Source organism: Hippoglossus hippoglossus, chromosome 1, assembly GCF_009819705.1.
Source record: "Hippoglossus hippoglossus isolate fHipHip1 chromosome 1, fHipHip1.pri, whole genome shotgun sequence".
Lineage (NCBI taxonomy): Eukaryota > Metazoa > Chordata > Actinopteri > Pleuronectiformes > Pleuronectidae > Hippoglossus > Hippoglossus hippoglossus.
Genome location: NC_047151.1, coordinates 26,868,908 through 26,883,279, shown reverse-complemented (window position 1 = coordinate 26,883,279; position 14,372 = coordinate 26,868,908). Strand labels below are relative to the sequence as shown.

The window sequence follows — 14,372 nt, the reverse complement described above, 5'->3', positions numbered from 1 at the left end:
ACTGGGAGTTTAACTGGTTCAGCTGGAGTCACTCTGTCTGTCACAGGTAACATTTACATCTGAACATTCATTCATTTATTTCCGACATCTTGTTTGGTTCACTTGAGTGTGTCTGTGCACTTTTATATGCATGTGTGTGTTGTCAGTTTGGACTAAAATGAATTCCTTATTCTCACACACAGATTTGCATGTGCAGGTGAGGAGATCAGAGAAGTATGACTCTAATAACTACATGCATGCAGAGCTCAGGTGTCAGAGCAGTTGTCGTCTTCCTGATCATCTGGACTACGTCTGGTACAAGAATCAACAGAAGAAGAAGGAAGGAGCATCTTATTCAGATTATTTTCGTCGTACAGACAGAGTTTCCTGTGCTGTTAAAGGACACGAGGATTTCCGCTCTCCGTCAATGTGTGAGTTTAATCTACAGTATTTCACTAACAGCACCATCTGCTGGAGTATTTGAGATAATGCATTGTACCATAACTTCATGTGTGTTTAAATACTTTTTTCTGCATGGGCACATTGAACTCTTGGGATACTACTGTCAGTACTGACAAACTAGTGTAGTACTAGTACTAGTACTCTGCTTGTGTAAATAAAGATGGAAGACATTACTGCTCCCCAGAAGTGAAGACAAAGCATTGTGATCGCCCCCTGGTGGCTGGCTGCAGTATAGAACATACATCCTGTCTCCTCCATGTTAGTGGATGGAACATGGACCAATCTAAAAAGTCAAATACATTTTTCTCAAAGATGGTTTCTGTCATTTTAGGTCATTCTTATCACACTCTATTGTTCATGTTTCTCATAAGTTTGGTTTTAATTAGTTACTTGATGAAATGAAAAGTAGATTAAACTTCATGATTGACAGCTGAAGCTGACTCAGGATTGATCGAGCTCATGTATGGGCGGGACCTTGATACTGTGGCTCCATCTCCAGATCACTACTGTGCAGACTGTGGTTCCAAATGTGAAAGATGGCAGCGTTGGTATCCAGGATATTTTGGCTTCATTTCTGGAGAGTGGGAGGAAGTGGAGACGTGTCGTCCATCTTTGGTCGACTCTGCATAAAAGACACAGATCATTTCCTCCATATTGGCCAGTTTGCTCCATTATAAGAGCAACTTCTACAAGGTCCCTCATGTTCCTCACCTCCAACAGTGTGTTTCTCCCTCACTCTGAAGTCTAAAGGGCACTTCCCTGTGTTTTTTGTGAACTGAAAGTTTCCTCATCTTGGCCTCGTCATCATCTTAAAATAAAAACCTGCCGATTGGTGATTCACCAGAGAAAATACATGGAGTCAGTTTTATAAATGTAGAAGTTTATCTTCTGATTCTCTGATGTGCTCTGTGTTACAGTGGTAAGGAGTCAGAATGGCTGGGATGTGAGTTACACTTCTACTGAGATCTGTGCCGTCAGAGGATCAACAGTGGACATTACCTGTACCTACACATACCCATCCACATTTAATAACCTTGATACTACAGTTCAGGAAACTTTCTGGTTCATTCAAGAGAGTAATGGGATTCACGTTGATCTAAGGACTGATCCGGAGTATTCAGGTCATGTGGAGTATCTCTGTGAAAACAACAAGTGCACTCTGAGAATCTCTAACCTGACAGAGAGCGACTCAGCTGTGTACAAGTTCAGGTTCACAACAAACCAACCTAATGGGAGTTTAACTGGTTCAGCTGGAGTCACTCTGTCTGTTACAGGTAACATTTTCATTAGAGTCAGTTTGAAATGTTAGTGTGTATGTTGAAATAAAATAACATGTTTGTTCACAGCCCCTCAGCTCCAGGTACATGTGAGGAGATCAACAGCCAATCCATATTCTACCTGGACAGAGCTGACCTGTCACAGCAGGTGTCAGCTCCCTGATCATCTTTCCTACGTTTGGTACAATAACAATGAACTTGTTGGACGAAAAAAATACTTTCACCTCCGACACTTTAATGCTGAAGACAGCTATCACTGTGCTATAGAAGGACATGAGCGTTTCCCTTCTCCTACATTGTGTGAGTTTACGCCTCCTCATGAAGCTACAATAATGTGGAAATAATTTAAATTAAACTTTTAACAAATAATACAGAGAGTGTTTTGATTGTATTCTCATCCTGTGTGTATATAGACTATCCTTCAGATGCTCCAAAGGTTCCCTCTGTGTCAGTGAGTCCCTCTGGTGAGATCATGGAGGGCAGCTCAGTGACTCTGACCTGCAGCAGTGATGCTAACCCAGCAGCTAAATACACCTGGTACAAGAGAAGTGGAGATAAACAAGTTCAACCTCTCAGTGAAGAGACACAATTTGTCCTCAGCTCCATCCGGTCGTCAGACTCTGGAGAGTATTACTGCACAGCTGAGAATGAGCTGGGAAGGAGTTCAGCAAACATCTTTATTACTGTGACATGTGAGTGAAACACAGGTTATTAAGTGAAGATATATTGAATCTGTCACATTCTTTGTCCTTTACATTTTAAATGTGTGAAGATATGGGTCGTTTGACTTCTGCCCAATAAATATTCACAGTCAGACCATCAGCAGCACAAACAGGAATCCACCCAGCATCAGTTAAAACATCCATAAAGCTTTCACCGTCCTCAGTAAACTTGAAAGATATTTCCTTCACTGTGCACATTCACGTGACGAGCAAACAGCTCTCAGCAGACAGACAGTGGTGAAAACAAAACCCTGCTCCTGTGCACACGTCACACATACACCTCCCAGCAGGGGGAGCAGTGGCTCATTAACATTTTAAGAGACACGCCCACAAACAGGCCACTCTGAACAGGGCTCTTCACACGTTTTATTAGGAAGTTTAAGTCCACGTTACAAACTGGACTATGGTTTGGAAATCTGTGGACATTCAGGGGAGTCTGGAAACAGTAGTGCAACAGGAAATCATTGAAAAAAACCTCTCATTAACAACAAGAAGAATTTACCTGGTTAATGATGATCATCTATATTTAAGAAGCACTTCACTACAAGTTCTTCACTTTGGTTAATGAATATTTCTGAGTTGATTTCATGATCTTGCATGTTTTACACCAGACGCTCCAAAGCCTCCCTCTGTGTCAGTGAGTCCCTCTGGTGAGATCATGGAGGGCAGCTCGGTGACTCTGACCTGCAGCAGTGATGCTAACCCAGCAGCTAATTACACCTGGTCCAAGGAGGACGAGGACTCACCAAAAGCATCAGGACAAATCTTCACCATCACAAATATCACAGCTGAACATGGTGGAAAGTATCAGTGTGAGGCCCAGAACACACGAGGACGTAGTAAGGCCACCTTACATCTGACTGTTGGAGCAGGTGATTTTAGCTCTCTGACTTTTACAGCCTACACCCCCCCCCCCCCTCCCCCCTCCTTCAAGCCCATCATATTGCACATGAACAATACTGACTGACCAACAGCATCACCTGGCAAACTGAGTCATCAGTCTAACCACACTGCTAATGTCTCCTGTCTGTTGTCTAGGGAAGTCAGTGATAATCATGAATATCATCAGGCTGACTCTGGTGGTCATGCTGGTACAAGTGCTTGTCTTGACTCTGTGGACGAGGTAAAACAATACAAATCCATCAGTTCACCCTCTGCTCTTTTACTGTCTTCTTCAAATGTCTTCAAACACTAGTTTCAATGTTATGAAGTTCATTTTGTAAAATGTTGTGTTTGTTGTTGTTTTCGATCCAGGATGAAGAAAACTCTGAGCTTGAAATCAGAAGCGAATGAAGCTGTGGAGATGATAGAGGTGAGAGACAGTGAGGCCAAAAGAATGACTCCATATCACTGTTTTCATCTCACTATGTGAGAGAAAGAGATAAAACATTTCTTGGATCAGCTACTTTGTCTGAATCTGCCCCAAAATGTAAAAGGTTCTTTCCATTGACCGTATATTAAAATGGACGTAGACTCTGGGTCTAGAAAGTGAAGTGAATGATTCAGGGCCCCAGTGTCCTTGGGCCCTGATTCAGGCTCCACCCCCTCTCCTCCAAATATGGTTACTTCTGCCAAGATGGCGCTGGACAACATGTCAAAAATGGAGGCTTCAAAATGGCAGCTCACAAACCAATGGGTGACGTCACGGTGCGTTGACACTTCTTTCTTGGCCCATGTCCCATCCTTCCACCAAGTTTTGTGGAAATCAGTTTAGCAGTTTTTGTGTAATCCTGCTGATGAACAAACAAACGAATGGACAGGGGGCGCAACAACGTTCAAACTATTTTGAATGAACTGTGATTATATGCAGGTTTCATGAATAAAGTCCAGTGAGGCTTAATATTTTCTCATCTCTCCCCCATCAGTCACACAACTGTCCTGAGTATGAGAACGTCGCTGCTGCAGCACAGACAGAAGACACAGAGGAGCAGGAAGACCTGGTGTGAAGCCTCAGGTCAGAGCCACTGTGACAAACATAACCAAGATGGACGACTTCAGAGTACATCCGTGCAAGCGAGTTTTACAGAAACCATCGTGTGTAGTTATTAAATACAGGAAATCTGTCCAAGCAACAAAATTTTCTGTTTTCTTTTCTCCTCAGGTGCACTGTGATTGGTTCATGAAAGTATGTGAGAGGAAACAGGAAGTCTCTATCTCTCCATCCCCGGTTGCAGCAGCAGTTTGTACAGCATGACCTTTAGAGCAAGAGTATTGTTGTGTTGTTTCTTTTCTTTTTCTTTTCTGATGGGTCCAGTCGTCCAGTTTCCGCAGCTTTATTTCTGTGAGCTTTAGTTCTGATGTTGGTTTAGGTTGAAGGAAGATTCTCAGGTCCTACGACCCTTTGTGGGTTGGTGTGTTGGGTTTTCCTTCTTTTGTCCATTTTGCCGGCCTGTTGTTGAAGTTGTTGTCTTTTCTGCAATAAATAGATTTAGTTTTTGCTGTTACCCTCTGAACTATGTTGGAGGTCTTGGTGATGAGCCTTTGAGGCTGTGGTAACACCACGTGACTCATCTCGTGTCTTATACATGATATTAATGTGGTTATTACATGGATAATGAATTATTATGTATTGTGATTTTATGATTCTCTCTTATTGTAGCGAGTCTGCGACACACCACAAAATCACTCCGACCCCACAGCTCTCTTTTACTGTACTGATACAACATGTGACAGGGACTGCATCAGTTCACATCCTCTTCTTAGACTACTGTAAAGGATGCATGAAATAATAATGTAAACCAAAGGACAAAATAAACATAAATATTCCCTGCCTCACATGTCTAACCCATCACAGAGTAAACACAATGACTTAATGTGGGTTCACAAACAACATTTGAAAAGAAACAATGCACTTCACACGCGTTCTATACAAATCCCACAAGAAAACTACATCTCCCATAATGCCGCGGGGTGCTGCGGCGCGAATCGGCGGCACTTCAAAGGAAAACAGCAGAAAACAATGCAACGCTAACTTTTGAAATAACTCTGAACACTCCTCACAGGACAGACTTGGGCTTTACACACTACAGCTGTCTTATGTTGCTCTTTCAGAAAGCAGTCACAGCAACATGCACTAAACGTTGGAATGACACTTAGAAGCGGAACAGTCCGTAAACATACCTGTCTCTCTTTCAGCTCCCAGACAGAGAGACAGGTTCCTGAGCGGCACGTACCACAGCGCGACAGGGGGGTTCACAGACCAGAATACTGACATACAACATATTCACATGAAAATAAAAGGTACATAAAACATTACTCCTTTTGTAAGTACTGAAAAGAATCTCACAAAGATGTTAGGACTGATTTAGCCGAATCATTGGCTATAAAATAAAAATAAGAAAGTACTAGAAATACATATCCCCCCCTCCTCTCATTGTTGGCAAATGGAACATCCCCCTGAGATGATACTCACTGCAGGGTTTTTAAAGTTAGCTGGAATATAAAAACACACCATTACATTATATAAATGTTTTTGGTCTTTTGTTTTCACTCCTTATCTATTTGTTTATTTGTTTTTCAGCAGAATTACACCAGAAAACTAAAAACAGATCTTTCCTCAAACTCATCAAATTTGGACATGAATCCTGATAAAGGGGCGGAGCCAGGAGCCTGTTTGTATCACTTTCTTTATAATTGTGAGACTGATGAAAACAGTCAGGATTATTTAGAGGACTGGTTTCTATGAGTGATTGAACTCTGGTGCAGCTCGATTGAATTGAGGGAGATTGAATTGATGGAGGCTGGCATGTGCACACATAGACACCAAAGGGGGCTTGAGCCACTGCCCTTTTTCTTCCTCGAGAGAAAGTGCCCTTATTTAAATACATGAATATTATATTCCTGTTTGCGCACAGCTTCCCTGTCAAACAAATATATTGAAATATAATAAAACATCTAAATATCAGGTGGGGAGATTAGACTAGTCTCTATAAACCAGCACCTCGGACACGGAGACCCGAGACTCCTCCTCACTGATCGACCCAGGTATTGAGCAGGACCCGCCCTCTCCTCACCCTGCCCCTGCATCCTCTGGAAACCTGGACTCCTCCCCCAAGGAGGAGAAGATGGAGGCTTCTTCATCGTCATCCTCCTCCTCGTTTTCCTCCTAGTTCTCCTCCTCTTCCTCCCTGCTGCAGGAGGCGTTTGCTCAGGGACAAGAACCTGAGCTGCCGCGATGCGTGGCGATGGGGGAGGGGCCGCGGGAGGAGGGGCGGGGTGAGGCGATGATGTCTGGATCCTCAGAGGAAGTGAAGGAGGAGAAAGAGATGGCCGCCAAGACCAGCAGCAGCTTGGCTCCGCCCCTCTCAGAGGCGCCACCTTCCCATCTGCCCTTGGGTTGGTGGGGGAGGGGTCAGAGGGCTGCAGTGGCCACACCCCGCAGGTGTTTCCAAGCGCCGGCCCACCTGACATGCTGGACATGCTGCACAGGACGGTGGAAGCCACTATCGCCATAGTTACCAAACTGTCCGTTGTAATGGAAAATTCCACTGACCAGGTGTCTCACTGCTGTGATACTGTCTACCTGACAGGATGGAACCCTTGTTTGGCGGTGTCTCTCTGCTGTGACCTTGACAAACAGGGTGTCTGCCCTTATTCTGTGATGTTTTCTTCCAACTGCTACAGCGGACGGACACAGCAGATAGACACAGATGATGATTTCATGTCTTTTTTTCATATTATGTTTTATGAAACGCCTCTTTGTTTAAGTTCTGGCTTTTGTGAACTTTGGGGCAGTTCCACTTTGAGCACCCGTGCTTGTTGTGTAACCTCTGCAGAGCTTACTATTAAAAAGACTCAAAGGCAACTCCAGTCTGAGAATTTCATTATTTCAAATCTCAAGATGAATTTCCATCACACCGTAAAGGACCCCCCCCCTCTTCATGACATCACTAACTCACAGCCGCCATGAGATCTTGAACGAAAACGTCTTCTTCAGGAGAGTCAGGTGAGTGAGGAGGGGACAGGAGGACACAGGGGAGGTCCCAAAGGAAGGTCAGGTGAGTGAGGAGGGGACAGGGGAGGTCCCAAAGGAAGGTCAGGTGAGTGAGGAGGGGACAGGGGAGGTCCCAAAGGAAGATCAGGTGAGTGAGGAGGGGACAGGGGAGGTCCCAAAGGAAGGTCAGGTGAGTGAGGAAGGACAGGAGGGGACCAGGGAGGTCCAACAGGAAGGGCAGGTGAGTGGGGGGGGGGACAGGAGGGGACAAGTGGGGTCCAGCAGGAAGGTCAGGTGAGTGAGGGGGGACAGGAGGAGACAAGTGGGGTCCAACAGGAAGGTCAGGTGAGTGAGGAAGGACAGGAGGGGACAGGGGGAGTCCAACAGGTAGATCAGGTAGGTGAGGGGGAACAGGAGGAGACAGGCGGGGTCCAACAGGGCCAAGTAAGTGAGATTGACATGGAGGGAGATGAGGACGTGCTTAAAGTTCCTCATCTGAAAAGAAAGACCAGGAGCAACAGTGGAAGCTCAAAGGCAAAAAAAGGAACAGTGAAGAAAGAAGGGAGAGGAGCAGCAGAGTCCGAGTCCAACATGGAGACCGACTCTGCTGACAGTGAATCCTCCGACTTCAGGACAGGAAGCCAGAAGAGCACAAGAAGCTACAGTGTGGGGAAGATAAAAGTGTTTCTCCAGAAAACAAAGAATATGAAAGGATTGAAAATAGAAGATTATTTCTCTGATAAAGAGCAGCTCTCAAACTCTGCCCGGCTGCTCATGAGCAGCAAAGGCAGAGGAGGCTTCACCGACCAGGAGATATATAGACTCAAGAAGATTGTTCAAAGAATTAGACAAGAGAAGAACAATGATGAAGATGATGAATAAACTTTTACATCCTGATTATCAATCAGTCCTGTTTTTATGTGTGTTTCTTATATTTTACAACATGAGTCTTTTAAACATTCGCTCTTTAAATATAAATGGAGCCAGAGACGCGGTGAAGAGGTCTCTGATGTTCCAGCAAATGAAACTTAAAAGAACTGACGATATGTTTTTACAAGAAACTCATAGTGACTCAAAAAATGAGAATGACTGGAGAAGAGAGGAGCCACCTTAACACAACCAGTGGGGGGGTGGGCATCATCTTCTCCAAGAGCTTCACACCAGAGTCTTTGGAAGTGGAGGAGGTGGTGGAGGGCAGACTACTGGTGGTGAGGGCAAAGGTTGAGCAGTTTTATTTAGTTTTTATGAATGTTTATGATCCGGTCTCAGGACCCGACAGAGTCTGGTTTCTAAAGGTTTTAGACACAGTTTTAAGCAAAGTTAAAATTGATGATTTTTTATTTTTAGGAGATTTTAATTGTACAGAAGATGATGTTTTAGACAGGAATCACCTAGAGCCCCACAGAGCATCGCAGCGTGCACTCTCTTTATACAGTAGATGTTGCTTCTCCATCAGTCTGGATTCTTCCTTCTATCTGAACCTCTCTCTCTCTCTCTCTCCCCTCCCCCCTCGCTCTCTCTCTCTCGCTCTCTCTCTCTCTCTCCCTCTCTTTATACAGTAGATGTTGCTCCTCCATCAGTCTGGATTCTTCCTTCTATCTGAACCTCTCTCTCTCTCTCTCTCCCCTCCCCCCTCGCTCTCTCTCTCTCGCTCTCTCTCTCTCTCTCCCTCTCTTTATACAGTAGATGTTGCTCCTCCATCAGTCTGGATTCTTCCTTCTATCTGAACCTCTCTCTCTCTCTCTCTCCCCTCCCCTCCTCTCTCTCTCTCTCTCTCTCTCCCTCTCTTTATACAGTAGATGTTGCTTCTCCATCAGTCTGGAGCAAACACTGCCGGCCTGTGATTGGCTGCTCCCTCACGCGGCTGCATTTAAATACATCCTTACACAGCAGCGACACCTGCTGGTCAAATGAGACGTGACTCACACAAGAAATCCACTGACTCGTTTCACACACACACGGAATCAAGAGATCACACGTGACAGCTAAGGATGCTGGGTAAAGAAACTTTATTTCTTAACGGGGTCATTTTGTGCTCGACCAGTTCCTGTGGTTTGATGTCATCTGGTTTACTGCTGCAGCTCCTGATTGATTCATCCTGACTAACTCAGGATGTCTGAGCCTCTTTTCAAAGTGCTGGGTGGGGGGGGGGGTTAAATGGTTGCAAAAGAAAACCAGGATGACCCTCAGTAGAACGTCTGCTAAGGCCCAACGGTCTCCTTACATCAGTCCAGATGTTCTTCATCAAGTTACATGAATTATTTCCTGAGAAATCAGAGAAAATGTGTTTCCTTCCACCAAGTTTTGTGCAAATCTGTTCAGTTATTTTTGCATCATCTTGCTCTCAAACCAACCAACTAACAAACGGACCGGGGTGAAAACATAACCACCCTGGAGGACGTAATAAAAATGGCGTTGCCTCATTTCTTTGACTTTTTGAAGATTTTGCAGAGCAGCTGATCGTCCAGTTCACCCACTGATACCAGGACCTTCGTTCAGATGTGTCTTTAAGACTCTGCAGATGTAGATACTGCACAGGAGTGATCACGAGGACACTGTCTGTGTTCACGAGGACACTGTCCGTGTTCAAGAGGACACTGTCTGTGTTCACGAGGAAACTGTATGTGATCAAGAGGACACTGTCTGTGTTCGCTGTCAAACAGTCAAGCTCATGTTAAATTATTCAACGTTCGCCATGCAACGACTTTTAGTGTTAGAATAAGACAAAGTGTCTCATAGATTTGTTCTATAAGTCATTCCATTGTCCTCATTTAACTTGTGGAGAAGACGACAGGGAAGAGTTTGTCTTCAGACATTTTGAAGTTACGAACACTTGGGGTTGTTTGGAGGCTTCTCACATGTTCTGGCAAAAACTTTTAAATTTTCTCCCCAAATTGAATTTGTCTCGTGGAGGAAAAAGCTGCTGAAACAGGATTTTAACCACAGTGGGAGACCAAGCAAAAAAAACTCAACTCTGGGTAGCGATTTAAAAATAAATCTGCTTAAAGCTTAAGCACATAAACGGCTGTGAAATGCGTTTGTGTAAAAGAACTGAGTGTGTGTCCTTGACTGTGTGAATGTGACTCTCCACGGCTGAGCGGCTCATTTCACCAGCTTTTATCCTCCCGTCATCGAGCGTTCCTCAACAAACCAGCAGATTGAGCTTCATTCACTGCAGCACCGGCTTCGTGTGGAAGGAGACATATGATGTTTCTTTTCCTCCAGCGTCTTTTATAGTTTTTATTTTGTGAATGTGAAAGGTCTGCGATGTTAAAGTCTGTAACAGGAGCTTATCTCCCTCATAGGAAACACTGCCCCTGAGGTTACATCCGTACTATTGTGTTTTTGATAGAAAATGATTTAACTCTAAAATGGAGACGTTAGGAAATGCGGCTGCAACCATTTGAGTTTGTAAACGTTATTTTCACACAGTTTGGATGAAGCAGCAATGGACAGTTTGAGGATAATTGAAATGATCAACCTGAATATGAGCAGAATAAGTTTCCTTCAAAGGAAATATTTAATAAACAGTCTTATCACAATTGCGTTACTTTCAATAATGTCTTGTATTGCAACTTTGTGAGCTTAGGTGAGGAAGAAGTGAAGAAGAGGAGGGTGAAGTTCAGCCTCTGCCATCACAGACTTCAAGTTTAAACCCATTCATTCCTCAATACATAACTTAAAAATAATACAAATTACAAACGAATTCCCCTGCTTTCAAATTTAACAACACATATGAGAAATATTATCTTTGCATGGAGACAGTAAATAGATTTCACTTGTATCATAATTTTCTAGTTTCATCGACCACTCAAAGCTCTTTAAAGTCACATTAACCACATGTTCCTACTGCACCTATACAGCTTTTATATATATCACACACCATTCACTTAAAACCTCATTAATCAACAGGTGTACAGTCAAACGTTTTACAGATGTGTTCTCTGTAAAGAAATATGAAGTTTAGGGAGTAATGCATCTTTGGGTTAAAGGGAAATCCTGTTGTTGTTGTTGTTGTAATAAAAAACCCTTAAATAAAGGAAAGGGGCTGAGACGGGTCCGGTTCTGATCCTCTAATCTCACTCTCAGTCGTAGTAATCGAAGCGTACCATGTTTTTCTCGTCTTGTTTTTTCTCAGCCACAGATTTCCCATCTCATTTCTGCAGCCATATTGTCCAGAGTATCTTTCCTTTGTTTGTTTTTTTACAGTCAAATAATATATTTATTTATTTCTCCATCTCATTGTCTCTCTCTCTCTCTCTTCACTCGCCCATGTTTGGAATCAATACACCATTCTGTGTGCCTGTTTTGCTGCCAGGTTATTTCCCTCCATCTGCCTGTAAGTCTGTTTCCTCCTCCTCTGTGCCGGCTGCAGTGTTTTACGCTAACACAGTTGGCTCGGACGCCTTCTTTTCCTGTTGCTCTTCCATGGCAGATTGTCATATTTGTAATATCGGTTTCTTTGGAGCCAGAAATGATTCCTTAGGCTGAATTAACCGAGGATACGTGGAGTCGACCGTACGTCCGCCGGCAGTCCCCCTTTATGAAACCACGTTTAAATCTAGATTTAGATCCAGATGTTTGTTTGGATCTGCACCGAACTGCACACGCTCCCCTAAATATGTCAGATTTTAAATCCAGGTCCATGAATCATTCTCTAAGAAATCACGAATAATGTTGAAAAAGGGCCTTAAAAAAAACAGGATAACTGCATCTGCCCCTTTGTTCGGATTCATTCCAAAACTGAATGTGTTGCTTTTTGGCTCAAGTCCCACCTTTTCACCAAGTTTCGTGGAAACTCATTTTGCTTTTACAATTAGGATTTGGGCAATTTTTACTTTAGATTGCCACAAAGCGTTTAAGTCACATTATTATTTAAACCATAATTATGAGCATCTAATTAAATCCTTCATACTCAAGGTATCTTAATTATCTTTAAGGAGGATTTAGTTGTATAATACATCCTGTAGTCACCACATTCTATCAAACTACATAATACCAATAAATAGATTTCACAAATCCATCCTCCCGGGCGCCCTCTGGTGGACGTTTACCAGGAACGTCCAACCAGGGGGAGACCCTGAGACCCACAACTGCATGGAGGGACAACATGTCCCATCTGGACTGGCACAGACTCGGGATCCCCCAGAAAGAGCTGGGAATCTTGGCTATAGGGAGAGGGACGTCGAGGGAAACCCCCTACGTCGGATAAGCTGAATACAAATGAGTTCTACATCTGGGCAGATTGTGTCAACATCTGGATCGTTCACGTCCCAACAAGAACATTAAATGTCCGTTCCTCAGAGCTGAGCCTCGTAACCCAGTCACCACCCACAGGCAGCTCAACGTTATATCACCAACACGCAGATCAATACCAAACTGAGGGGTTCTGCTGATGTCAGAGATTGTTCCACCTCTGGATGGAAGATTATACTTAATATGTTTACATGCTATTAACAGGTGGTAGACTGAACGTGCAAAGAGGACGTTTGCCCTTGTGTGCAGCTCCGTGGAGAGTTGTGTTGGGTCGACACAGAGAAGAGGCATCGAACATGAACACAGAAACGAGAGGGTAAAAAAAAAAAGAAACGTGGATTCATACAGTTTTTCCGGAGAGTTTCAGTCTATTCACAAAGACCAGGGGAGCGAGACTGAACATGAATATTGGATGAGCCCAGATGAGACCACCCTCTGAATCTTAACCGTGAGCGGCGGAGACTTTAGAGGTCGTGTCGCCAAACCGCTGGGACACTATCACCATCTTAGATAGAGAGGAAATAATGAGCGGTGCCCACCTCAATACTAAAAGGAGCCTCGGTCCAAATAGGCCTCTGCAGATTTTCACAATGACGTCTGATTGAACAGATTCCCCCAAAAAACACGGTGGATTATGGGACACGAGCCAAGAGAGAAGCCTTAACGTTTTGGCACAGATGTGGATCCAGAGACTTTTCATCATCACCTGCTTTTACATTGTAGATGTTTGTTTTTTTACATTTTCACCAATTTCAATCAAGCTGCACCAAATCTCACACATATTTATATGTATATAAATATATGTGTTTAAATCATTAGGGTCCAGATTTGCGGCACAGTTTGGATCCACAGCTGCAACAACTTCTCTCCAGTAATGAGACGTCAATCAATGTAGATTCTGATTAGGACTATTTGATCCTTGATGAAAGAAAATCTCAGTTGAAGCAGACTAAAGTGAACAGAGATGCTAATGTAATGATGCTAATGCTAATCAGATGCTATCACACAACCGTTTACTTTGTATTTCAACAGGAAATTCTGGGCTTTTCCAAATCAGTTATTAAATCGTGAGGCCTTTTCCACTAGTTTGTAAACTTCATGTAAAGATGCTCCTCTAAACTGAAGCCAAATCATCATGATTGCCCCCTGGTGGTTGGCTGCAAACATAGGCCATGTTAGTGGATGGGACATGACCCAAATTAAATCGTAATTGAAGGAGTCGTCCTCTGGGTTCCAGAACATACCCGTGTCAGAATAAAAGTGAAAAGCTCTTTAAGTCCTGAGCTAAGAGCAATTTAATGGACTTCATTTCCCATTAACTTACAATTACTGACATTTAGCAGCGAGTACATCAGACAAAGTGTCACTTCTACTTTCTGTCCCTGTTCAGCGATGCAGTGTGAAGGATTTCATGTTATCAACCGTCTGACTCTCAGTATCTTCATTAATGTGTCGACTTAATCACTCCAGTGTGTTTATACCACGTGACTGACTTTACATGGGAGACAACTGTTACCGCTGCAGAGGAGGTGATGTTTTCACAAAAATCATGTAACTTTGGGATTTTGAGACATTTATTTGAGAATAATTCATGGATCTCGATGAAAAGTCAGGCAGATCTAGACTCATATCTATGAGTGTGTGCAGTATAAGTCTGGATCTAGTGAATTCACATTAAAATGTTTAATTCATAAGGGGACTGCTGGGTCTCCTGAGTGTCTTTCTAATTGGACAAATATAAGA

The 14,372-nt window shown here is 43.4% G+C and overlaps 1 protein-coding gene and 1 long non-coding RNA gene across 2 annotated transcripts; one reads left to right on the top strand and one right to left on the bottom strand.

The window, feature by feature from the left end:
- Window positions 1-1,678: 1,678 nt before the first annotated feature.
- On the top strand, window positions 1,679-4,488 carry LOC117757843 (B-cell receptor CD22-like). The gene is made up of 7 exons (XM_034579140.1): window positions 1,679-1,715; window positions 1,788-2,018; window positions 2,132-2,410; window positions 3,052-3,312; window positions 3,479-3,563; window positions 3,695-3,752; window positions 4,306-4,488. The coding sequence occupies exons 3-7, from the start codon at window positions 2,191-2,193 to the stop codon at window positions 4,384-4,386; spliced, it is 705 nt and encodes a 234-aa protein (XP_034435031.1). The 5' UTR covers window positions 1,679-1,715; window positions 1,788-2,018; window positions 2,132-2,190; the 3' UTR covers window positions 4,387-4,488.
- Window positions 4,489-4,677: 189 nt separating this feature from the next.
- On the bottom strand, window positions 4,678-6,187 carry LOC117759188. The gene is made up of 2 exons (XR_004613445.1): window positions 5,898-6,187; window positions 4,678-5,029 (listed from the first exon to the last, which is right to left on the bottom strand). It is a non-coding gene; the product is annotated as an uncharacterized LOC117759188 (long non-coding RNA).
- Between the last annotated feature and the right edge of the window lie 8,185 nt (window positions 6,188-14,372).

Bases quoted from the DNA above. Each gene is read 5' to 3' on its own strand.
- LOC117757843 (XM_034579140.1), top strand. From the start codon at position 2,191: ATGGAGGGCAGCTCAGTGACTCTGACCTGCAGCAGTGATGCTAACCCA. The intron at 2,411-3,051 runs GTGAGTGAAACA...GTTTTACACCAG, and splicing joins CATCTTTATTACTGTGACAT to ACGCTCCAAAGCCTCCCTCT. The intron at 3,753-4,305 runs GTGAGAGACAGT...CTCCCCCATCAG, and splicing joins AAGCTGTGGAGATGATAGAG to TCACACAACTGTCCTGAGTA.